General features: G+C 37.1%; 1 protein-coding gene across 3 annotated transcripts in view; it reads right to left on the minus strand.

Moving 5' to 3' along the window:
- Positions 1–4,389: 4,389 nt before the first annotated feature.
- The window catches only part of d4 (double PHD fingers d4), a 339,869-nt gene continuing 317,931 nt past the window's right edge, over positions 4,390–26,327 (minus strand). For 2 of the 3 annotated variants that reach the window (XM_090398857.1, XM_090398855.1), the window contains exon 9: positions 4,390–4,871. In XM_090398857.1, the coding sequence (XP_090254983.1) occupies positions 4,825–4,871 (47 nt within the window). In that variant the 3' untranslated portion in view covers positions 4,390–4,824. The remainder of the gene's footprint in view (positions 4,872–26,327) is intronic. The other variant, XM_090398856.1, reaches the window with a different exon arrangement.

The raw sequence follows: 26,327 nt of genomic DNA on the forward strand, positions 1-26,327 counted from the left end.
GAACGAATACTATGGCTACTCCTTCTTTTCCTTGATTATCATTGCCTGAATATAACATTTTGTATTTATTGCTCAGAAAGATCTCACCAGTTTTTGTCTTTTTTGTTTCAGTCACTCCTATTATGTCGATCTGGTACTTATCTAATTCCTCAGCTGGCTCCATTTCTTTGCCATTCAGGCTTATTATGTTGATAGTACCAATCTTTAACTCTGGCGATGTTGAGGGGGTTTGTTTTCAGATTTGTTCCAGTAGCTGACTTTTCGCTGTTCGTCCTGGTTCCCTGGCGAAAACAATGGGGGGGGGGGGGGGCTTGTTTAACCGGGCGACACCCCAGCCGGCATGAAATTTTGTCATGTCGTACCACCATTTTTTATTTTGGTTTAACCAATAAGAATACAATTTGGTCGGCTAAATCCCAAATTGCCAGCCCATCCTCATTCGTTCAGTATCCAAGTAGATAACCAACAGGGTGCACCACGAGAAGGTGAGGATTGGACATTAGGTCAGAAGACCTGGTCGGTTCTCCGCATTCCTTTAAAGGTTATGTGGAGGTCTCCTCTCAGTTATACAGCTTTGACCTTTAAGCACCCCAAAATAAAGAAAATCTTCCACTTTCTTATCAGACTGCTTAACTCACCTTTCATTTAAAAGCCTTGATAAGGGGTCTTTGTGTCATAAATGAGATATAACCCAAGTTTTTCCAACCAAATGAACTACAGGTCAGAAATTTATGACCTGCAGAGCAAGTGAATGACCAGTTACAAATATGTGTGTAAAGACCTAAGTTTGTATTTGTATTAGTTTGTAATATACATTATTCTCCTGCGTGTTTTTTTTTTTTTAATATATTAACTCCACACATAAGACAGCTCAGGACTTATAAATTATGACAATAATGTGCATGTATATGAACAAGTGATTACAGAGAAGAAAGGAATCTGTAATCGGTTTTTAATCTGTAAGCGGTGGAGTTGCATTTATGTGGGGGTGAAACTTCCAATTGTATATGGATGTTGGCCGGCAGCTTCCTATGTTCACATGATTAGAAGAGTGTGAAGGAATGGTGGTGATCAGTTCAATGGTCACCACCATTCCTTTACATGCAGTATCCTAGCAAAAAGACATAATGCACAAACAGAGCCTTAATAATAAGTGGCAGTGGGAAAGTCAGTGAGCATACAGGCTACATGGCCAAATGGAAAATACATCATCCACATAGCACAGCCAAACAGTGGATCTATGTGAGGCAGAGTCTGATGGCCTCTATGAAATGGTTAGCTTGGGATGGGAGGCAGAGAGCTGTTCCCTCTGTTTGTTTGTAAAATTTTCCTTGCAAAATGATGCCCTCAACATTTTTTAACACATATAAACAACCAACATTCAAGGATCCAGTTCGCTTTTGAAAAGGGAAATAACAACAGTCTTCCCTTCCTAGACATTTTAATTACCTGCTAGCCTGATGGATTCTTGGCACTCTCCATTTACAGAAAACATGTTCAAGTCACTCCCCCCTCCACCACCTCCTAATAGTATGGGATTATTAAAACCCTAATCTGGAGCACATCTGAAAAGTTAGCTAAAATCTTAAAATACAACCTTACAAACCATATAAAAATTGGCTTCCCTTATCTCCACCACACATCAATCTTAAGAAACTACCCTAATCTTAGCAAAACTGGTTGCATGAAATCTCCCCAAGTAGAGAAAGCACTTATCCTCTGTACTTCATCCAGACAACCAAGGACATCCATTTTAGGACTTTAGGCTCACTTTTGGTTTGCCATGCTTCAGCCCCATTTGCAAGTATAGTGCCTGCATGCACATATGCTACTGTGCTGTGTTCCTTGGTGATGGAAATTTAACTTTGTTGAAATACTGGAGATAACCATTAAATTTATTGTAATTAATATTGATCTACATTATAATTTCCTTAAAAAAACAGTTATTTCCTTTTTAGATACAGACTGGATAAAACTTGCTTCCCTGCTGTAGGATAGATGGCAGATAAGTATGACAGCTTATAAAAGTGATATAGGATGGATGTTAGTTCTGGAATACAAGCTTAGTATAAGTGAAGAGATACCATAAATTAAAGATACCAAGAAATTATATACTTGGTTTAATCATTTATCCAAGTGTAAGCAAACAAAGTTTGAACCTGAAATATAATCAGGACTAGGGCAACTCGCATACAGAAGCTAATGACTTCACATCACTTGCCTTAGTATCTCATAATGCAAAGCACATATCCTTATGGGTATGTATAATGCTATGCATTATGGGGAAGGGTCTCTCTCCTAATCCAAGCACTAGAATCTGTCAACTGAAATAGTTTTTTCTGGGATGAGAGCTTTTATTCCCCACTGCACTCAAAACCCCCAATACTTAACTAAGCCATGATTTATAAATGTGGTAAAGCAGTCCAATCCAAAAATGCATCATATGCTTAGTGACTCAAGTTAAAAACTCCAGTTTTCCCCTCAGCTTACATTATAGCCCTTAACAACTGCAAAAAACTTCAGAAATCTAAAACGATCTTTATAAGGGCTAAGCTTGCCTCTTTCCCAAATGGGAGTCATGTCTTCTTATCCCTTGCTAAGGTTGTTGGACTTCTATCCTGCTATGTTTCCCCTCCCCTTCTCTTGTTCTCTCATCCTATGGAACAGTGGCAACATCTAAGGATGAGAGAGAGACAGACCTCTTGGCATCAGTCTTCTACTCCAACTCTGGGGGTAGACAACAAAGGAAATTTGCTGTACCATTCCACAAACTGCCTTTAGTATGCCTCCTCTGATCTTTCAATGGAAAGACATCGGAAAAATACTCAATACCCGTGATACTACTTAGTCATTTAGCTCAGATGGTATCTCTTCTGGAAGTTTTTCAACTTAGTTATACTATAAATTAAAGATACCAAGAAATTATATACTTGGTTTAATCCTTTATCCAAGTGTAAGAAAACAAAGTTTGCGCCTGAAATATAATCAGGACTAGGACAACTCATATATAGAAGCTAATGACTTTACATCGCTTGCCTTACTATCCCATAATGCAAAGCACATATCCTTGTGGGTATGTATAATGCTATGGCAACTCGTATGTGAAAATATTACTTCAACCTTAGTATCACCTATGGGTCTGGCTCCCACCAATGAGACCTCAATAAAGGTTGAAACCAGTCTGGGTAGTGGAACTTTCCATAATACATACCCACAAGGATATGTGCTTTGCATTATGGGATAGTAAGGCAAGCGATGTGAAGTCATTAGCTTCTATATAGGAGTTGTCTTAGTCCTGATTATATTTCAGGTGCAAACTTTGTTTTCTTACACTTGGATAAAGGATTAAACCAAGTGTATAATTTCTTGGTATCTTTAATTTATAGTATAACTAAGTGGAAAAACTTCCAGAAGAGATACCATCTGAGCTAAATGACTAAGTAGTATCATGGCTATTGAGTATTTTTCCGATGTCCTTCCATTGAAAGATCAGAGGAGGCATACTAAAGGCAGTTTGTGGAATGGTACAGCAAATTTCCTTTGTTGTCTACCCCCAGAGTTGGAGTAGAAGACTGATGCCAAGAGGTCTGTCTCATCCTTAGATGTTGCTGCTGTTCCACAGGATGAGAGAACAAGAGAAGGGGAGGAGAAACATAGCAGAGTAGAAGTACAACAACCTTAGCAAGGGATAAGAAGATGTGATTCCCATTTGGGAAAGAGGCAAGCTTAGTGCAATAAAGATCACTTTAAATTTTCTGAGGAGTTTTTTGTAGTTGTTAAGGGCTATAATGTAAGCTGAGGGAAAACTGGAGTTTTTAACTCGAATCACTAAACATATGATGCATTTTTAGACTGGACTGCTTTAGTACATTTGTAAATCATGGCTTAGTTAAGTATTGGGGGTTTTGAGTGCAGTGGGGAATAAAGGATCTCATCCCAGAAAAAACAGTTTCAGTTAACAGATTCTAATGCTTGGATTAGGGGAGCAGAGAGAGAGAGAGCAATAATCAGACAACGAAAAAGAGGTATAAAAATCCTGAAGGCAATACGAGTTGGGATAATGAGGCTGAGATTGACTGGAATGATTCTCATATTTTATGGGTGAAATACATAGGATATGAAGCTGCAATGGCTGGGAAAAGGATGATTGATAGAAAAAAGACGCATGGACAAGCTATGGTCAGAAATGGCAAGAGGAGATTTAACATCAAGAAGAAAGAAAGGTTCTTTGGTGTGTACTTTAAAAACTGGGTCATTGTAAAGGATAAGGCAGGTAGGAAGTTAGAAGGGGTGTAGGAGAATTATTTCTCTTCCAAAATAAAAAATAAAAAAAAAACTCAAAATTTATCACTAATATATATATATATATATATTTTTTATTTTATTTTTTATTAAGACACTGTTCCATTGTACAAGTGAAAATTAACTCCAACTTGCAGTGGAATAAATGTGAGAAACTAAACAACATATATATGAAATAAAAATTTCAAAAGTATTTTTGTAAAAAGAAAAAAAAATTCTCTTCCTCGGAGGAAAAAAATCTGCTTTTTACATACAAAATTATGAATGCAAAACATTCAATAGATAATAATTAACCACTGTCCCCCTATATATATATATATATATATACAACACACACATACATTTACATGCAAAGGTGCCATTTGTGGCAACATTTAAATGCAGTAAAAGTAGTAGCTGTATGAGATGGACGATATGAATTAGGCACAGCAGATGAATGGCTTTAAGAGTAAAATTCACAATGGTGTAGTGTTTTTATATTTATGAGAAAACAAGGAATGACTATGAATTATGAGAGAGAAATCACTTTTTGTGGTATTCTTCAATACAAAGATGACAGCTCCAAGAACCTGTTGGTTAAAAAAAACAAACAAAATAAATTTGGTCAGAATTGAAAAAAAAAAGTTACAATATTTAAACTGACAGCAATTCATAGTTATAATCAGTAGTTTTTCTAATTGATTTAAGCAGCTAATATATCAAAATTAAGATTTAAGATATGCCATAACTATTAATGAATCTGAGACAAGGTCATAAATTGGGTTAGGATATATCAATTATTAAATATGTTGAATATTATTGGGTTGGCAAATAAGTTTGTTCGGTTAGTACAAGTTTACGCCACTTCGCCTGTCGCTATTGTTGTGCTACCGTGCAACGCTATTGCGCAGTTGAAAGGCAACATTTCACATAACCTTTCAGTGAATTTTCGTTCAGCCCACTTCAGTTGCGTGTGTGTAACGTATTTTTAGAAATGGAAGGAAATAATGTACATTACCGGCATATTTTGCTTTTTTATTTCAAAAAAGGCAAATGAGCTGCGGAGGCCCATAAAAAATATGCAGCGTATATGGGGATGGTGCCTTAACAGAATGCGTATTCCAAATTCTGTTCTGGAGATTTCACTGTCAGTGATGCACCTTGTGCTGGTCGCCCAACTGAGGTTGATCCGAGTGTTGTGAAGGATATCGTCGACTAAAATCTGTCACAAACAGTGTGGGAGATGGCTAGTACTGAACATATCCCATACAAGCATTGAAAACCATTTGCATAAGCTGGGATCTGTTTCAAAACTCAATGTTTGGGTGCCGCATGAAATGACTGAGGCCAATATGACTGCTCACATATCCATCTGTGATTCGCTACAATGTCCCCAAGAAAATGACCCATTTTTGAAGCGGATGATTACAGAAGATGAAAATTGGGTCGGGTACAATAATGTAGTATGTAAAAGATCATGGGGGCACAAGAGCGAACTGTCACAAACAACCTCAAAAGCGGGATTGCACCCAAAGAAGATCATGCTCTCTGTGTGGTGGGAATTATAAAGGTGTTGTCCATTACGAGGTGTTACTGTCAGGCAGAACGATTGATTCAACTGTCTATTGCTCACAGTTAACACGACTGGCCTGTGCAATTAGCACAAAACGTCCTGAATTGGCAAATCGGAAAGGAGTTGTCTTTCACCACGACAATGCACGATCCCACACATCGTTAACAACCTGGAGTAAATTGTTATGTCTTGGCTGGGATGTTTTGCTGCATCCTCCATAATTCACTGGACCTGGCACCTTCCGATTTCCACTTATTCCGATCGTTGTAGAATTCTCTGAACAGGAAAACCTTCGCTAATGAGAAGGTTGTAAAAAGACACCTGGATCAGTTTTTCACCAGTAAACCTCAGGAGTTTTATGAACGCGGCATAATGAAGTTGATGGACAGATGGCAAGAGGTCATTGATAAAGAGGGTCAATATATAACTGACTAGTATGTATTATATATATTAAATAAAATGTGTTTCATTCCACTCTGAAAAACCGAACTTATTTGCCAACCCAATATAAAACTTAAATTAAAATGAAGCTAACAAACTAAACAGGGGAAAAAAAAAAAAACTGAAAAAACAACTTGTTTTTCAGTTTAATTTCTTTATGAAACAGCTTATATAATTACATCTAATTATTAAGTTAATTTAATGGTGATTATTTCTAGTTCAGCTGTAGTATGCTCAGTTCTCAGAAATGCCTTGATTTATCATCCAAAATATCCTGCTCAATTCGATAATGACTCATCTCAATGTCTTAGCTATGAGATATTTTGTTGGAAATGTCTCACTTTCTCATTAAGAAATAGAAAATCAAATAGCGCAAACCGACATTTTCAGAATTACTACATTTTGAGAAATCAAAGTTCTTTTTATATCTGATTTCTAGCTGACATTTGGAAAATATCCTCCAGGGAACTGAGAACCAAAGAGAAATGTGAATTCTTAAATGGTAGTATGACAATACATACAGTGCAAACATGTATAAATATAGAAATATCGAACAGTTTTATTGATAATAAACAACAAATCAACAAATATTTCAGGCTGCAAGTAATCATTCACTTCAGTGTTAGTGTAACAAATATTCAAAGAAGGCAGAACTTGCAACCATCAGATAAGAACCTCAGGCACTAGAAAAATAGCATGCAGTTAAACCGAAACTGTATTATGGATATATAATTAAAAAAATGCAAAAATAAATAAAAATACAGTTGTTTGGGGAACAGAATTCTAAACTTTGGGCATAGAAAGGCCAAAATTTTGATTTAATGAGGATAACATAACAAGGTCTGGAGTTCTCTGAACAACCATTGACATTTATAAGAACTTTTAGAGGCTAGATATATCATTCAAAAATAACATCATCATCATCAAATTCCTGACATGTACCCTCAAGGGGTGTACAGGATATGATAGTACTACATGAAAAATTTACATCATTACTAACTTCCTATCTACAATTTTCTTCCAAATCAGTCTATTACTTGTCAAGACTCCAATATTATCATTCTCAGATCTTATATTTCTATCGTCTAAGGCACATTGTACCGTATCAATCCACCAATATCTTGGTCTTCCTCTGGGTCTTTTTCCTGCCAACCTGGCAGAGAACACTTGTTTTGCTAATCTTTCCACGCCGATTCTGTTTAAGTGACCATACCACCTGAGATTAGCTCTGCTAACGCATTCCTGGATGTTGACAATGTCAAGTTCTTTCCTAATATCCTCGTTTTTAATATGATATTGCCATTGATGCCATCTGTTCACGCCCTAATCTTTCTCAGGACTCATATCTGTGGTCTCTACTCTTTGGTCAAGTGTTTTACTTCTGACCCAGCTCTCAGATCCATAAGTTAAAACTGGATTGAACACTGTCTTGTATACAGCTAATTTAGTGTTCCGATTAATTTCTTTCTTATTCCATACGAATTTATTCAATTGACTTCCTACCATACCAGCTTTGTTGATTCTGTTGTCTATTTCCATATATAATTTACCATCTTCACTAAAAATTGTACCTAAGTAGCTGAAATGTTTTACTTGTTCCACAGGTTCAACGGTCACAACACAGTTGACATTTCCAACAATTCTACCTGTTTTCATTGTCTTTGTTTTTTTAATGCTGATTTTCATACCATATCTATTACAACAGTTATTCAATTTAGTCTGGGAATCCTGCAAACATGTAACAGATTTATTCAGAAGTATAACATCATCCGCTTAAAGCAAAGAGCTGACATTAACATCTCCAACTCTGATATCATGTTTAATACCACTTTCCTTCATAATGTGATCCATATAGATAATGAATAACAGAGGGGATAATGTACATCCTTGTCTCACACCAGATTTAACATTAAACCATCTTCCTATACTTCCTTCAATTCTAACTGCTGACTTACACCTCAAATACAGACTAAGTATTGCTTGATATAATGCCCCCATTAACACCATATAACTGTAGCATATTGAATAGCTTCTGTCTTGGCACCTTGTCATATGCCTTTTCCAAATTGACAAAACTTAAATACAGATCTTTGTTATATTCCCATGATTTCTCCACTAGTTGTCGTAAAGTGAAGATCTGATCCTGACAGCCTCAATTTGGCATGAATCCAGCTTGTTCTTCACCAAACGTTTCTTCCACAATTCTTTTCAACCGTTTCTCAAGTAGACTTGCATAGATCTTGCCAGGAACACTCAGTAGGGAAATACCTCTGTAATTCTCACATTCAGTTTTATTTCCCTTTTTATATATGGGTACTATGAGAGCTCTACTCCAATCATCGGGAATTTGTCCCTCTGTGCAGGCTTTCTGAACTATAAAGTGCAGCCACTGTACGACTTTTATACCACCATACTTCAGCATTTCTGGTCGAATATCATCTACTCCTGCCTGCCTTTCCACATTTCAAGCCTTTGATGGCTTTTCTACTTCATGTCACCTTTATCATCTCTAACTCCTTTTACAGTACTCTTTCCTCCATTTCTAAGCTTTTTCAATAACCTCATAAATATTTTGCCACCTTGTTGATATTTATTTTCTATGTTCTTGCCAAAGTCCTCCGATGACTTTTGTTTAGCTAGTTTTACACAGAGTTTAGCTTTCTTACATTTGTTTCTGTATTCTCTAAGAGCACAAGCTGACTTATTTGCCAGGAACTTTTGATATGCTTTCTTCTTTTCCTTCACTGCCTCTTTAACTTCCTGTGTCCACTATGGAGTTATGATTTTTCTATCCTTGCAGGTAACCTCACCACATGCCTCTCTGGCTGAATCAATCAGGGTTTTCTTCAAGGCTTGCCACTGAATCTCCAAGGTGTGGTTCATGTTCTCAAACTCTTTCATTTTTTCTTCAATAATCTTTGTGTATTTTAGTCTACATTTCACATCTGAGAGCTGCTCAACTTTAATTCGCTTTAAAACTTTCTTGCATGTTATTCTTTTCAATATGAAATTCAATTTTATCCTGCTCAAGACCAAATAATGATCACTTCCAATCTCAAATCCTCTGTACACTCTGGTGTCCTGCACAAGGAAGAAAACATCACTATCAACAATAACATAGTTAATGAGACTTTTCTTATTCCTTGCCTCTTCTTTCCATGTGAATTTGTGCACATTTTTATGTTGGAACATTGTGTTAGTACTAACCAGTCCATGTCCTGAGCAGAAATCCAACGGTATTTGCCATTATTATTAGCTTTGCTCTTTTCTCCAAATTTTTCCAAAACATTTTTGTATGTCTGACAATCACTTCCTACTCTGCTATTTAGATGCCCAACAAGGACCAACTTTTTCTTTTTTCATTGTGTCAGTTGCTTTTTCTAAAGCATCAAAAAATTCCCCCACTTCTACCTTATTATTATTATTATTATTTCGGGCGACTCCAGGAGTCCTTAGACTCATCGAGGGAGGCCCTAAACATCATGTCCACACAACTATGAGATTACATTCTCACAGTATCTATCATACCTTGTCTTGAACTCGTTCACCGTCATAGCACCCTTCCACTCATTTACCACTCTAAAAGTAAAGAACCCAGCTCTAACACCCCTGCTGACCACACTCTTGCCCAGCTTCCATAGGTGTCCCCTAGTTCTCCCACCACCAGTCCTGATCTCAAAAATATCCTCTGAATTAATCCTATAGAATCCCTTTAGCAATTTGAATGTCTCAATCATACCTCCTCTCCTCCGCCTATCAACTAGTTTCTGCAACCCACAAATCTTCAACCTGTTCTCATATGGTTCATTCCATAGACCTGTTATCATGTTAGTCACTCGCCTCTGGATCCTCTTCAACTCCTCCCCATCAAGAAGGAACCGAGGTGACCAAATCTGGGCACAGTAGTCAAGATGAGGTCTTATCAAGGCTCGGTACAGAGGTACAATAACTTGCTGGTCTCTGCTCGTTAAGGTATTTTTCAACAACCAAGTGAGTTGATGAGCTGATTTAGCTACTTTTGCAGTGTGCCCCCTAAACTTCATCTCCCTATCCACCAACACTCCCAAGTCCCTGGCCTCATCAATCTCTTGGAGTACAGTTCCACGAATGTGGTATACTGCTGCTAATCTTTTCACCCCAAAATGCATAACCTTATATTTTGTCACATTAAATTGACATCCATTCTCCTTAGCCCAGAACTCCAATCTATCTAAGTCATCCTGCAGGACTTTGACATCTTCTGCATTCACTATTGCCCTACCCAACTTTGCATCATCAGTGAACAAATGAATTGTTCCACTTAGATCCTTCCCTATATCGTTAATGAACAGATTAAACAGCAGTAGTCCAAGAACGAAACCCTGCGGCACACCACTAGTCACAGGCCGTCTTTTGGACTCTACTCCTGAATAAACTACTCTTTGATATCTCTCCATCAACCAACCACCTATCCACCTCACCAACCCTATATCCATTCCCATATGTTGTAGTTTACGGATTAGTATTCCATGTGGTATCCTGTCAAACGCCTTTGCCAGGTCCAGCAGTATCACTGTAAACCCATTTCCCTTATCCAGTTCAGCCGTCACCTTGTTATAAAATTTGAGCAAGTTACTGAAGCATGATCTACCCTTCACAAAGACATGCTGTCCCCTGATTTTTGTTCAAAGTTTATTTTTCACTTGGTTAGAGTATAATAAATTTAGTTTAATCCTTTATCCAAGTGTGAGCAAACAAGTTTGCACCTGAAAGTATCTTCAGGACTGGGATAAGGTCCTGAAGATACTTCAGGACCTTATCAGGACCAACATGAGGGCACTCCTTGCAAAGGTGGAGCAAGCTGCCAACACCCCTATCTAAGTATCTCCCATAATGCAAAACACATCTCCTTGCGGATATGTCTAATGTTATGCATTAAGGGCCCAGACTAGTTTCGACCTTTACTGAGGTCTCTTCAGTGGGAGCCAGGCCCAAGTGGAGATACCAGGCAGATGCATTAGCAGGTCATCTCTCTACCTATAGGAGTTGCCAAATGGTGTTCCACCTTTTTTTAATAACTTACTCTGGATTTAAGAGAAAGATGTTGAAAGTTTATTTTTCACTTGGTTAGAGTATAATAAAAAAAAAAAAAATCAGCTAACGCCTTTTTATTCCCGTATATACGGGAGTAGGCGAGGCCATTTAGCCCTATCTAACTTTTGGAGACTGAGTGGGCAGTTCAATCTCCACTGGTACTCAATCAGAGACAGATGGCCCAAGGCTATCACTAATTAAGCGGTACGCAGTGAAGAGAGACGGCTCAAATGTGCCGCCATCTCGTGGTCTCTAACCCTAACACAATATATTTAATGTCTGAAATAATGTGGGTTCTACGGTCGATTTTCTTGAGTTTACAGGACGAAAAACCCGAGTTTCCGGGAGGAAAAACCTGCTTGCCCGTGCCAGAGATCGACTAACTCGGGAACCGGTCGAAAAAAGGCTTAGAAAAATTTCCTCTAGTCGCCGACTAGACTCGAAACCAAGACTTCCTTCGTGCGGCCTAGTGCGGTGGTGTGCAAACGCCACATCCACTGAGCTACACAGGCTCTTAGAGTATAATAAATTTAGTTTAATCCTTTATCCAAGTGTGAGCAAACAAAGTTTGCGCCTGAAAGTATCTTCATCACTGGGGTAAGGTGGTAAGGTTTGTACCACCTGATAAGGTCCAGGACTGGGGTAAGGTGGTAAGGTTTATACCACCTTACCCCAGTGATGAAGATACTTTCAGGCGCAAACTTTGTTTGCTCACACTTGGATAAAGGATTAAACTAAATTTATTACACTTCTACCTTAGTAGAACCTTCTGTTGGACCATGGGCACAAATAAGTCTCATTGTCCAGTTCCCCATTCTCATATTTGCCAACATCACTCTACTTGAGACTGGCTGCCATTCAAGAAGATTGACATTATTGATAGAACGAATACTATGGCTACTCCTTCTTTTCCTTGATTGTCATTGCCTGAATATAACATTTTGTATTTATTGCTCAGAAAGATCTCACCAGTTTTTGTCTTTTTTGTTTCAGTCACCCCTATTATGTCGATCTGGTACTTATCTAATTCCTCAGCTAGCTCCATTTCTTTGCCATTCAGGCTTCTTATGTTGATAGTAAAGATCTTTAACTCTGGTGATATTGAGTTGGGGTGTTTTTTGAGATTTGTTCCAGTAGCTGACTTTTCGCTGTTAGCCCTGGTTCTCTGGCGAAAACAACGGGGGCCTTGTTTAACCGGGCGACGCCCCAGCCGGCATGAAATTTTGTCATGTTGTACCATCATTTTGTATTTTGGTTTAACCAATAGGAATACAATTTGGTCGGCTAAATCCCAAATTGCCATCCCATCCTCGTTCGTTCAGTATCCAGGTAGACACCCAACAGGGTGCACCACGAGAAGGTGTGGATTGGACATTAGGTCAGAAGCCCTGGTCGGTTCTTTGCATTCCTTTAAAGGCTATGTGGAGGTTTCCTCTCAGTTATACAGCTTTGACCCTGAAGCAACTCTTCAAAAATAACCTATTTTCCTATTTGACTCCATGCTGTGCAAGCCTGGACTTGAGACAGAGACTGGTAACAGTTATAGTATTTGTGTTCACTAATTCACTACCCAGATTATTGTTTGTTCAACTATTATTATGCAATATACTTTCAGAAATGTTTTTTTCATTATGGCATCAATGCAAAGGAGAAAAATAGCAACTATGACATTGATGTTGACTAATATCAACGTGCAGGATTCAGTGTGATATAGTGTATGTTTAATGTATTTGTTGAAGAGAGTGAATCATTTGCGGTATGAGAGCAAGCATGGAGGAAATATTTGTCAGAAATGGTTCATAAGCAAGTATAAGAAATATAAGTTGCGTCAGGAATGAAAGAATGATGTGACTGATATTGTGGATATAAGGCAGAACTTCAAAGTGTTGTGGAGAATGTAGCAAAAGTAGTGAATGATAGTGCTTAAAATATGAATGAGAGTTTGAAAGAGGTGGTTAAAAGAAATAATGTGGATGATGAGATGCTAGTGCAGAAAGAAACGATTGGCATGTGGTACAGAAGGATGGAAAATGAAAGAAAGAGTGAATGGGAAAAACATAAAAGTGTGAGAAACTGGGAGAAAAGACAGTATTGTATGGGGATTCAATGAACAGAAGTATACTTATAGAATAAATTGACATAAGTATATTTTCCAAGTGCAAATATGAAGGATTTTAGTGAAGGTTTGTAAGTTTGCAGAAGAAAGAAAGAAGGAAACAAATTAACTGTTTTGACAGGAACAAATAATTTGATAAGTGAGAAATATGCAATGAGAGAAGATATGAAAGAATTGTTAGAAGAAGCAAAAAAAGAAGAGTAAGAAAGTAAGGATTGTGAGTCTGATGCCTCGATATAATAGGATAGAATGGGGAAGAAGGGCCATAATTCCTAATGAGAAGATTGTGCATGAGGAATGGAGTGAATTTGATGGACATAAGGAGCTGTATATGCTTGATGGACTGTACTTAAATGATTTTGGAGTTAGGTGCTTGGAGAAAGTGCTGTTCGGCAAAAGTTTGGAAGAGCAAAATCTCTAGTTTCCCTGATTTTGCACTTTTGGAAGTGCAAAATCAGGTACAATCAGGTGCAAAATGCATGTACATGAATGCTCAAAGTATCAGAAAATAAAGAAGAGGAGTTTTTAGCATTGTCAGCTTGACTTGGCCAAAAATTATTGACATCAGTGAGACCTGGTTGTCAGAGAATGATGTAGCTAAGGGATAGAATGTATATGTGATGGACATTCTATTTTCACAGAAGATAGAAGAAATAGGACAGGAGGAAGGGTATTATTCATGATAGCTGAAGAGCTTCAGCCAACAAAAATAGAACCTAAGGAAGATTGTAGATCTGATGGAAATATATTGTTGGTTGCTGCTAAGAGACCTGGGGGTCCAGAAGAAAATGTGGATGACATGCATCAGAAGATTAGTACAATGAGTGCAAGTCGAGCAATTATGTATAACTTCCATTTTACCATGTGCCCTTTCCTATACTGAGTACCATGTGAGGTACTCAGTATATTGAAACATATCAATGTGAATACAGCAATGGATCTGAACAGTATGTCTGCTCGTTCCCACAAGAATGTGCAAGTGAACTGGCAGTGCCTCTGAAGAAGCTTGTTAATTTAAGTCTAAGCTCTGGCAAGGTTTTCCAAAGGAGTGGAAAGAGGGTGAGGTAGTTCCATTACATATAGGTGGCTCCAAGATAGAAATAGCAAATTACAGACCAATTAGTATCTCTCAAGTGTTGGTTAAAGTATTGGAAAAGTAGGTTAAAAGTAAAAGTCAGGAATGGGTGGATAGGAATATGTTACTCTATAGGGGGAAGAATGGCTTTGTAAAAGGGAGGTCCTGCCTCAGTAATTTATTCACATTTTATAATAAGATGACAGTGGAATTAGATAAAAGAAATAGCTATACAATAATACTGCTGGACTTTGCAAAGGCATCTGACAGAATACTGCATGGAAAACTATTACAAAAGTTTGAGCAAATGAGAATGGATATATGACTGGTAGCATAGATAAGGAGGTGGCTGATAGACATCATAGGGTGCTGTATGATGTCCATCAGCCACCTTGATTCCAATCAAGGTGAAACAAGTGCCCTAGGACCACTACTGTTTAGTTTGTATATTAATGACATAGCTGGTGACAGGTCAGCAAAATGTTCCTCATGCAGATAAACTGAGGGTGTGCATGTTGCAGAGTTTAGCTGACAGGCCGAGTAGAGAGGATAAGATAGAAACTTAAAGTTACTAAAGGGATACTATAAGACTGACACAGAAGAAATTTTTCAATACATGGGGAGTAGGGGAAAAACAATAGGTCACACTTGGAAGCTGTCTAAGAGTGTGGTTAGTAAGGGCATGTGTGCACTAGGTTCTTTTCTTGGAGAGTGGTGAATGAGTGGAATGGGTTGCCAGAGGTGATTGTGAGTACTCTAACAGTGAATAAGTTTAAGGAGATGTATGATAGGTATTGTGTTAATGATTAGAGTGGCTCTCCTGTGATAAGTCTTTTGACTCCATTGAGTGCCCATATAAATAATAATAATAAATAGTAACTGTTTTTTGGACTGAGATGCTGGTTTGTTCAATATACGAAGATGATATTCATACAGGAAAACCTAATGAATGTCAGGGAGAAACAAAGGAGAGATTTTATTTTTAGTGGACGACAGAAAACTCTTGATAGGAAAAAATTGTCTCTTGATAGTCTCTGGGTAGAAAAAATGTCACTACAAGATGATCCTTCCTTATCTTTCTAGCAACCAGAAATGTAAGGAATATGAGTTCTATCATATTCCAGGGAGTCAGACTGTATGAATTGATGATATGTAGATTTTTCAGGAGTCATACCCATTTAACTCTTCAAAGTTCTTGTTATAAAGTTAAAGCAGAGGAGAAAATGGAGGTCTCTGCTAAGTCTTAATGATGTCAATCTCTTGGGAAGAATGATAAGCTGACATTGTGGTATGTAGCTACCAACAAGGTAAGTTTTTAGAAATCACAACTCGCCATAGTACCAGTGGTAATATGAGTAAGCATATTACACAAGAGTGGCAAACTATCAGTGTTCTACCATGTCTGAAGTCTTTAGATTGTTGTACGAAAAAGATTAATCCTTTGCTGGATGTGGATATACACAGTCTTGCCATAAATACCGTTACAACTTCCACAAACCCCAGTGCTGCCCAGAGAATTGTGCAAGCCTGGTTCCATTAGTGGTGCTGTGTGCAGAAAACATTCTCATGTTTATCAGTAGAGAGAGAGTTGTCTAGCTCTACAGGTTAACATGCATTGGGGAGATTATGAGATCTGTGTAGCAGTAAAAGCACTTCACAAGGTTGGAATGCAGCCACTTAAGAAAGATATTTTCAACACTCTAAAAACACTAGTAATCAGTAGGATGTTTGTACATCAGACCGTTAACCGTTATAATGATACAGAAGATGTATCTGACTGAAAAAGGTAGGGCGACTATGCTACATTAGGATGAAACAGCTTGTGAGGGCTGTGAAGGCGTGCGTGCTTCTGCTGTAATCCAGTGGGAATGCAGAAAGTGATGTCATGTGAGATGAAAGTTCATACAGAACGATGTCATGTGCACTAACTGATGACCTGGAGGTGAGAGTCTATCGTTGTTCTACTAGACACTTCCTAACAGCACAACTTATGTGGCAGAAGGTGATAAAATCAAAGGCACTTCTCCAGTAGTATGCAAACAACAGAAGATTTTCACATTGAAGAGTCACTTAACTGCCAAAACAATTGGGTATATGTCCCAGATGGTCGCACCGCACATGCCATAGCACTCAGGTTTCAGAGAGGTCCTCACCCTGTGTCAGTGATGTTTTGGCTGGAAATGACACATCAGGGAGATTTCTTCAAGAAAGGGATCAAAATTTCCACCAAAGTGTATCAAGGCCGTTGTAACCTGTGGTAAAACCCCTAAACAACACCTTGTGTTATGGTAGGCAGTGGACCTCCCAACAGGCCAGCCCCTGTACACAAGACAAGGACCACACAACAGCATTTCGAGGCGAATGTGCCTGACCACATATCACCATCTGGAAGTCCCAATCTGAATCCAATGGACTTCAAATTGTGGCCAGAGCTTGAGAGAAATGATACTTCATTTCTGAATTGCCGGTCTGAAGGTGGATTTGGAGCAAACAGTAGCAGCATTTTCATTGGATGTTGTGTGTGGCTTCAGAGACTTTGGGCATGCATGAAGGCAAAAGAGGGACATTTCAAACATTGAATGCTACTATATGCATGTTATACATGTGGTTTATATGTGTTGAAAGCTGTAAATGATTTACTGATAATGGTTTATGCACTGTTCAAGTTGTAACAGTATTTATGGTTAGACTAGCCATTAGCCAAATATCATGAACATGTGAACCCAGAAAGAAGACTGATACTGAATAGTCAATATAAAGTATTCTCAAGAAGATCTAGATAAAGGATAAGATAGGTTGCTTATAGATGTTATTCTTCCAATTAATGAGTGCACAATGAACTCAAAAATCTTCACTATATCAGAAGGAAAGTCTAGAGATAACAATCTGAGAGGTTCAGAGGGAATGCAAACATTCCCATTGCCTCTCTCCTAGATATATTTACAAATGTATAGTTTGTAAGCATGATGTCAAGCTTTGAACAATGAAGCCATTCAGACATTTTCCTAACTTAAATCTGAATTATGATTTTTTCATGCTCAAGTCTGGGAGATTTTGATATTAAGCAACTGTATTTAATTCTTTATTTTTATTTTAATTAATTAATTTTTTTTATATGCACAATACAGAATATTATGTGCAGTACTACTTTAACCTGTAAATCATAAACAAGTAAATGATTCTGCACAATCTACAGGGGAAAGTGATTGTTATTACAGTAATACCAAGAATAGACTTATTTTCTATCTGAAACATTTGCAGGTTTCTATTCATCAGTAGAACTATTATGCATGTTTATTATATATAACGATTTTCACTGAACCAAAAAGGAGAGTGTATGTCAAAGTTGTGAGCCAGATAACTCACATTATTTAATAGTTTCATCATAAATATCATGAAGACAAAATATTTTGGAGGCTGCTAAAAATAAATGAATAAACTGTTGATTTCTATTATTATTAGTACCACCAAATGAATCAAAAATTAAAAAGTGATATAAAAATTCAAGATAAGAAATGCTGTTGATATTTGTAGGCATTACTTCATAAAATTATTCTGCTATGCAATTCAGGCTTCAAGTGCTTTAAAGCTCATCATAAAGGGTTGAGAATAAATGCTTAATGATAAAAAAATGTTCAAAGAGAGCTAGCCAGCCAAAAATATAGCTCAGTTGGAAAATGCCACAGGTTTGAATCTTGCATAAGACAAACATGCTTATAAAACATCACACAGGATAGATTCATGAATCTTCTAGTTTATGTGTGTAGAGGCTTAAGTGCTGTGAGGACATCATGTTGGAGGCTTAATGGATTTTTTACAACACTCAAAAAGAATTAAAATAGAATTTAATACTTCCTATATTTCGTCCTAGTCACTAGGATATCTACGGGGATTACAAAAACATTTAATGTAACATATAGGCCTATAGTAGATGCCACCAATGCACCTTGCTATAGACTATCTAAACAGCTGGCCAACTCTCTGATCCCCCTCACCGGAAGGTCCCCTTCCTATATAAAAAACTCGACCCACTTTAAAGCCCTCACAGAAAATTTAACCTTGAATAAGACAGACATATTGGTAAGCTTTGATATCTCCTCTTTGTTTACCAATATTCCCTTAATTGACACCTTATCTCTCTTAGAAAACGTTTTTCCCTCTGACATCTTAGATCTCTTTTCCTTGGCCATTAACTCTGGGTATTTCTCTTGGAACAACAAAATCTACAAGCAGATAGAGGGAACCACCATGGATTCCCCCCTCTCACCCCCCCTTGCCAATTTCTATATGGAAGATTTCGAAAAACGAGCCATAGACTCAGCCCCACTCAAACCTTCTATCTGGCTAAGATATGTAGATGATGTGTTCTCTATTTGGCCTCATGGCCCAGACACGTTAGACTCCTTCCTCAGTCATCTCAATAGTCTACATCCAAGAATCCAGTTCACTATAGAAAAGGAAAAGAACAATTGTTTACCCTTCCTAGACACCTTAGTCACACGCCTGCCCAATGATACTTACCTTCACCATATACAGAAAACCCACACACACAGGCAGATACATTCACAAACTCTCCCACCACCACCCCTCTCAACAATATGGCATTATTAAAACTCTTACCAAGAGTGCCCACAATCTTTGTTCCAGTGGAACCGCCCTCACTACTGAGCTGAACCACATACACAGCACTTTCCTCTCCAATGGCTACAGCGATCACAGTATCAAAAAAATAATCAACTCCTCCCCCATTCCCCATCCTTCTCGTCAACAAGATTTTAAAAATGCCATCAACATACCCTACATCCGTGGCACATCCGAAAAAATAGCCAAGATACTAAAAAAGTACAACCTACACACAGCATATAAGCCCCACCGCAAACTTGCTACCCTTATCCGTTCTACGAAAGATCAGCTCCCTCCTCTCTCTCTGCCTGGAGTTTACAAAGTACCCTGTTCCTGTAAGCTGGCGTACTTTGGACAGACAGGCAGATCAGCATCCATCCGTCTAGAGGAACACAAATCTTATATCTTCAAACACAACTATGGCCATTCAGGCTTGGCTATCCATGTTTTGGACACCACCCACAGGGTATCATGGAAGAAAACTACCATGCTCCACCACAGCAAATTCAAGAAAGAGAGACTTTTCTTAGAAGCAGCAGCAGCTCTCAAAAACCAACCAAATCTCAATAAATACGGTTGCATTAAGCTTCCGAAGATTTGGGAAACACTCATCACCAGAGTTCCCACCTTACATTCCAGGCCACCTACTACTGCCCTTAGAGGGCGCTCTACCTAGATAGGACTTTAGTGTCACCCACGTGGTTGGGCTCAGTATTGTTTGTTATTTGTGTATATGTTACATTAATTGTTTTTGTAATCCCCGTAGATGTCCAGGACGAAATATAGGAAGTATTAAATTCTATTTTAATTCTTTTTGAGTGTTGTAAAAAATCCATTAAGCCTCCAACATGAAATCTTCTAGTTTAAATAGCCTGACTACATTAAAAAAAAACAAAAATTGCATAAATCCCTTGAAATCAATAAAAACAAAGAAAAAAATTTACACCTTAAGATATGATCTTAGGGACATCAAGACATTTCATCTTGGGACAAATATGCAGCAGGCTACATATGCTGTCATGACTGCATCACTTTCCGAAATACGTGTTTGAAAGAGAGAATAAGTAAAATTATAATGCGAGCAAAAGTAGAATATAAAATATAGTTTGAGACTATATTTTAAAAAGAAAAATTAACAATTTCATTAGAAGCTGGAACCAAAATATTCGGCTTGGTCATGGATAGTCTATTATTCTCTCACACTGCAAGAGAATCTCTATTAATGAAAAATTTTGAAGAAGAATTGAGAATCTGGGGATATGTTGATGACATTTCCTTGTATGGAAACATGATATCTGACCTGAGCAACTCTCCTTCTCTTCCTCAATTCATGCAATGAAAAATAAAATTTTCCATTGCATTATAAAATAAATGGAAACCACCTTTTCTGGAATTCTTAATCCCCCCCTCCCAAAAAAAACAGACGGTGGTATTTTCTTAGGTATCTATAGTAAATCGACCTACAGGAGGAACTGATGCTTAGAATTATTTATACCCTTAAAAAACAAGTACTTACTACTTTCTTTTAAGGTTACACGGTGATCAGCATTCATATTAATTAAATTAGGGAAACAAAACGCACGTGTTAAAAATATTATTTTACTGATTAATAATAAAATAATAACTTTACGTTTCGACCCCTGTATTGAGGTTATCTTCAGAAGGATACATTCAGAAGTATAAGAACAAGCTACATGCTGTTGCACTCTATACAAGTAAATTACATCTACGTTGTTAACTAATCTTTTAATCTTATCTTAATTTTCTTTTAATCTTATATCATATCGAGAGAGGTTTAAGATCCCTCCCCGCCAATGTAGCTGACAAAATATGGATGGAAACTGCCTGTTTACTAAATTCAACCAAAAAATTAAGCAGCAACCTAAACAAAGCGGATAAACTGGCCCTCAAATCCGTTAAAAATAACCGTGACATTATCATCACTAAAGCCGATAAAGAGAACGGCACTGTTGTTTTAACATTTGGTATCGGACCACAACACCTACCAAATGGTAAATTACAACCCCACGCAACGTAACAAAAAGAAAACTAATGAACTGCTTAAATCAGTTAACACGTGGCCGGAAGAAACAATCAAAAAATTAATACCGCAGTATGCCTGCGCACCCAGAATTTATGGCCTACCAAAAGTACACAAAACAAACACGCCATTACATCCTATTGTGGAAGGAATTGACAGTCCAAATTACTACTTAGCCAAAAAAATTAGCGGCCACACTCAAGGAATTGGTTGGTCATTCCCCTTCCTACATAAAAAATACACAACAATTCATAAACAAAATTAAAAATATTACACTCAACGACCAAGATCTATTAGTCAGCTTTGACATAATTTCCCTTTTCACCAATGTCCCAATTAATGATACTATCCTACTCTTACAGAACATATTTCCACACGACATCATGGCCCTCTTTGCCCACGTACTCCGCTTCGGATATTTCGTGTGGCAAAACAATTTTTACCTTCAAAGAGAAGGTACTGCCATGGGCTCTCCACTCTCCCCCCCCCAATAGCGAACTTTTATATGGAAGATTTTGAGCAACGAGCTCTAGAATCGGCGTGCCTAAAGCCCAAAATTTGGCTCAGATACGTCGACGATATTTTTGCCATTTGGCCCCAAGGCCGCCAAGCGCTAGATACATTCCTTAGCCACCTGAACAAACACACAAATGCATCCAATTCACCATTGAAATAGAAAAAAAAAACAACTCTCTTCCATTCCTAGACACACATGTCACACGTCTTCCTTCAGGCTGTCTCTCCTTCTCAGTTTTCTGCAAACCTACACACACAGGCCAGTACATACATAAAACTTCCTACCACCACCCAACACAAAAACTAGGGGTTATAAGCACCCTTAAACACAGAGCTCAAACCATTTGTTCAACTGAACAAGCTCTTAACCATGAATATGAGACCATCAAACATACCTTTATAAAAAATGGATACAGTATAAAAACCATTCACAAGATCCTCCACAAAGATACCACTAATAACAAAAAAAGATTTCAAGAATGCTATTGCTATACCATATGTTAGAGGCATTTCAGAAAAAATAGACAGAACACTACACAAATACAACATCAAAACCACCTTCAAACCCCCGACAAAATTAAGACACCTACTCAATTCTTCCAAGGATCCCCTGCCACAATTAGCCCACCTAGGGGTTTACAAAATAGATTGCACATGTAACATACCGTACATAGGGGAAACAGGACGAACCATCCCAATCAGAAAGGATGAACACAAACGTCACATAAAATACCTCCATTTTGGAAAAACCGACCTTTCTGACCACGCACTCCAAACATACCACAGAAGTGACTGGAAAGGTACCAAGTCCCTACACCGCACCAAAACCTGGTTTGAGCGGAAATTCAAGGAAGCATGTGAAATGCTCAAACATGATCCGAATCTGAATAAAAATGATGGTCTAACAATTCCAAGAATGTGAAGGACCCATCTACAACCTTCATAGCAACCACAAAGAAAAATCTCAATACAAGACCTAGTGAAGTGTTTTTTTTTTTTCCCCTTGAACATTCAATAGCAACCTGTACAAATCCAGAAGATAATCGTAATATAACTGTATAATTCCAGAAGAATCCTAGTACATGAGAACTTTAGCAGAGTTTGTTTTTATTTTATTTTTGTTTATTTTATTTTTATTTTATTTTATTTATTTTTTATTATTTTTATTTTTTTTTAACTTTTTTTTTTCTACTAGAGGGCAGGCTAAGAAAAAAGATTAGTTAACAACGTAGATGTAATTTACTTGTATAGAGTGCAACAGCATGTAGCTTGTTCTTATACTTCTGAATGTATCCTTCTGAAGATGACCTCAATACAGGGGTCGAAACGTAAAGTTATTTTATTATTAATCAGTAAAATAATATTTTTAACACGTGCATTTTGTTTCCCTAATTTAATTAATATGAAGTACTTACTACATTACAAGAATTCAAATTATGAGGGTGGTCTAAAAAGTTCTTGGCCTAACACTGAAAAAATGAATTTATAATTTCAAAATTATTTTTATTTTTCAACATAATCTCCCCATTTCAGTGATGCTCCAGCACCATTATCTCGTCCCTGTGGTGGTTCCTCTACAGCTGCAATCACCTCTTGATTTGAAGAAAAATGCTGACCAGCGAGGAAGAGTTTTAATTTTTGGAAGAGATAGAAGTCAGAGTGAGCCAAATCTGGGGAATAGGGTGGATGTTCCAACAATTCATAGTGTAGATACCCTTAATTTTCCCACTGCCAAAACACCTTTGTGAGCAGGTGCATTGTCCTGATGAAAGATGATTTTTTTCTTCTGCAAACCAGATCTCATCACAAATTTTTTCGTCTAGTCTGGTTAAAAGATCTTAATAATATTCTCCGGTTATTGTTTTACCCTTTTCAAGATAATTAATAAACAAAATGCCTTTAGCATCCCAAAACACCAATGCCATGACCTTTCCTGCTGATGGAACCGACTTTGTCTTCTTTGGCACTGAACAACCGGCTTGTGTCCACTGTTTTGACTGCTCTTTGGATTCTGGTGTGTAATGGTGAATCCAAATCTCATCCATAGTAATAAATTGATGCACAAAATCAGTTTTATTCTTGTTAAAACTCTCCAAGCACTGTTCAGAGATTTTCATGCGAGTGCATTTTTGATCTGCTGTGAGCAAGAACAGCACCTATCTTGTGCAAAGGATATATTTTGCAATTCTTCATGCAAAATATATCCTACACTTTCTTTTAAAATGCCTATAGTCTCAGCAATTTCATACACTTTGACTCGCCAGTCATCGAATACCATATCATGCACTTGATCAGTGATTTCTGGTGTTGTTACACTTTTTGGACATCCTTCACGTGGATCATCTTCAAGGCTGGTATGGCTAAGTTTAAACTCGGCAGCCCATTTCTTAATTGTCAAAAACGAAGGAGAAGAGTGCCCATAAACTTTTATGAACTCGAACAAATTTCTTTTCGCATTAAACCTTCTTTTAGAAAGAATTTTATAACTACACGATACTCAATTTTATCCATTTCAAGGTATACGGTGTTGGATTCTGATTATGTAGAGATTAAAGTAATTATTATTTGGTTCAGAATCCAACATGATCTTCCATCACAAAGGCTAGATTTGTAAATATTATTTAATGTAAACAACTTATTTTACATTTTAATATTCATATAACTACTTTAATTTTGTCTAATATCTAATTATTTAATCAAAGATATATGTATTAATAGTGATAAGACTATATTAAATATTATTAAGCTATTTTAATTATTACTATGTTAAAATATTATAAGAACTTGTATTTGATAATTTAACTGCGCATTAATTGAAATATAAATATTCTTTATTTGTTCCTGTTTGTGGAAGTTTAGCGTTATGCAATACCCCAATTTTATTATATTTTGTTTGGTTGTCATGGAAACGTAAGTAAGTAAGCGAGCGCGAGAATTGGAACACAACGTGAGGAGAAAGTTTATTGAAAAGAGTTTTAGATCACGAGAACAATTTAGGCGGGAAAAACAGATATATAAGCGACGAACGCTGGAATTATTAATTAATTAGGAGCATTAGAGATTTATAAGAGAGAGAGTGGCATTAGGTTGGAATCGGAGCATTCGGCATTCGGAAATCACAGTACGTTAATAGCGAGTCGGCAAGTCACTCAAGCAGCTAAATAAGGTCTACTAGTCGAGAGGCGGTTAGCTAATAAGTTGTAGAATAATAATTATAGCTACAGAAGACAGCTGAGTGACTACTAAATAGACTAGCGATATTTGAGTTGAGATTTAATTTCAGGGCCGACCTGTCAAGGACACACAGAATCTTGAAATAAAGCACGGAGTTACTAGAATAGAAGAGGCTGTAAAAATTGAAGTTTACCATTAACCGTGCTTAGAATTATAGTGCCTAAAGAATTAATGGAATGCCGGAGGAATGAACAATTGTGCATATAAAACCTAAAGTTAAGGAATTATTGTATTGCTTTATTTCATGAGTGATCGGTAGTACTTTATGCAACAACATTTGTTTATGTGTATTGTGACCGATGATTAATTCAGTTATTGCTTAGAAGAATTATTTTAATGAGTGCTGTTTACTGTTCAAAGTGTTTACAGTTATAAAAAGTGTTTACGTATAAGTAAATGAAGAAGAAAAGATTATCGGTAAGATTATTCCAACCTTAATATTTCTGTACAGAGAAGTGTGTGAGTTTCATCTTAGAATTCCCTGATACTAACAGTAACTATTGTGGAGAATTAACCGAAGTGTAAAATTAAAAGTGATTGTTTGTGAAGAAGTGTTACTGAAAATTTTATTGTATTTGGAATTTAAAGAACTGTGAGAAGACTGTAAAGTAGAGATAGCGGAATTACCATTGTCTGAGTTTGCATGACGGTATTGCCTGGAAGGCTGAAGTGTTTCTAATAACTTAATTAGTGATTTGAAGTTAAGTCTAAAATTTGTGATTTTAAAATTAAATGTTTGTTTTTGTTAATCAAAAGTTGTATTTTGCCTGAATCTCTTTTACTGCACCATTCATTAAATATTCGAACCAAAGCGGGTAAAATAAGTAAGTTAAATATACTCGGCCAGTATATACAATAACAACACCTAAAAAGAGAGATAGTTGTGAGTTGGTTTTTCTTCAGTTCTTGAACTAATTCAGATACAGAGTGGTGCAGTCTTTAAATATAAATTTTCTCTATATCTCAATTAGAAACCAACTAGCAACTTATTATTTTGTTTAAGAACATCATAGTGACTAACATGTCGGATCCAAAGTACAGATTAAGAAGAAGTAGGATCCAACAACGGACAACACTTTTGCTTCAGATAGCTGTCTGAACAAACTAAACAAACTACTTAAGAGAATGACTTGCAATTTCACATGGATGCTTATGACAGATGTACCAACTTAGAAAAAAAAAATCTTGCTGATAGTGTTGCCATCTGTGGTCGAGGCCGAGAACTTTTCAGACCATCCTCGTATTTTTCTATCAGTTCACCCTTAATGGCTATCAAAAGAAGCTTATCTGCAAACTGCTATTCAGAGATAATCCGCCTTGCTAAATAACATCCAATATAGAGACACTATCCATT

Source organism: Typopeltis vanoorti, chromosome 10 (genome assembly GCF_054136105.1).
Source record: "Typopeltis vanoorti isolate ZY-2024b chromosome 10, IOZ_Tvanoo_1.0, whole genome shotgun sequence".
Taxonomy (NCBI): domain Eukaryota; kingdom Metazoa; phylum Arthropoda; class Arachnida; order Uropygi; family Thelyphonidae; genus Typopeltis; species Typopeltis vanoorti.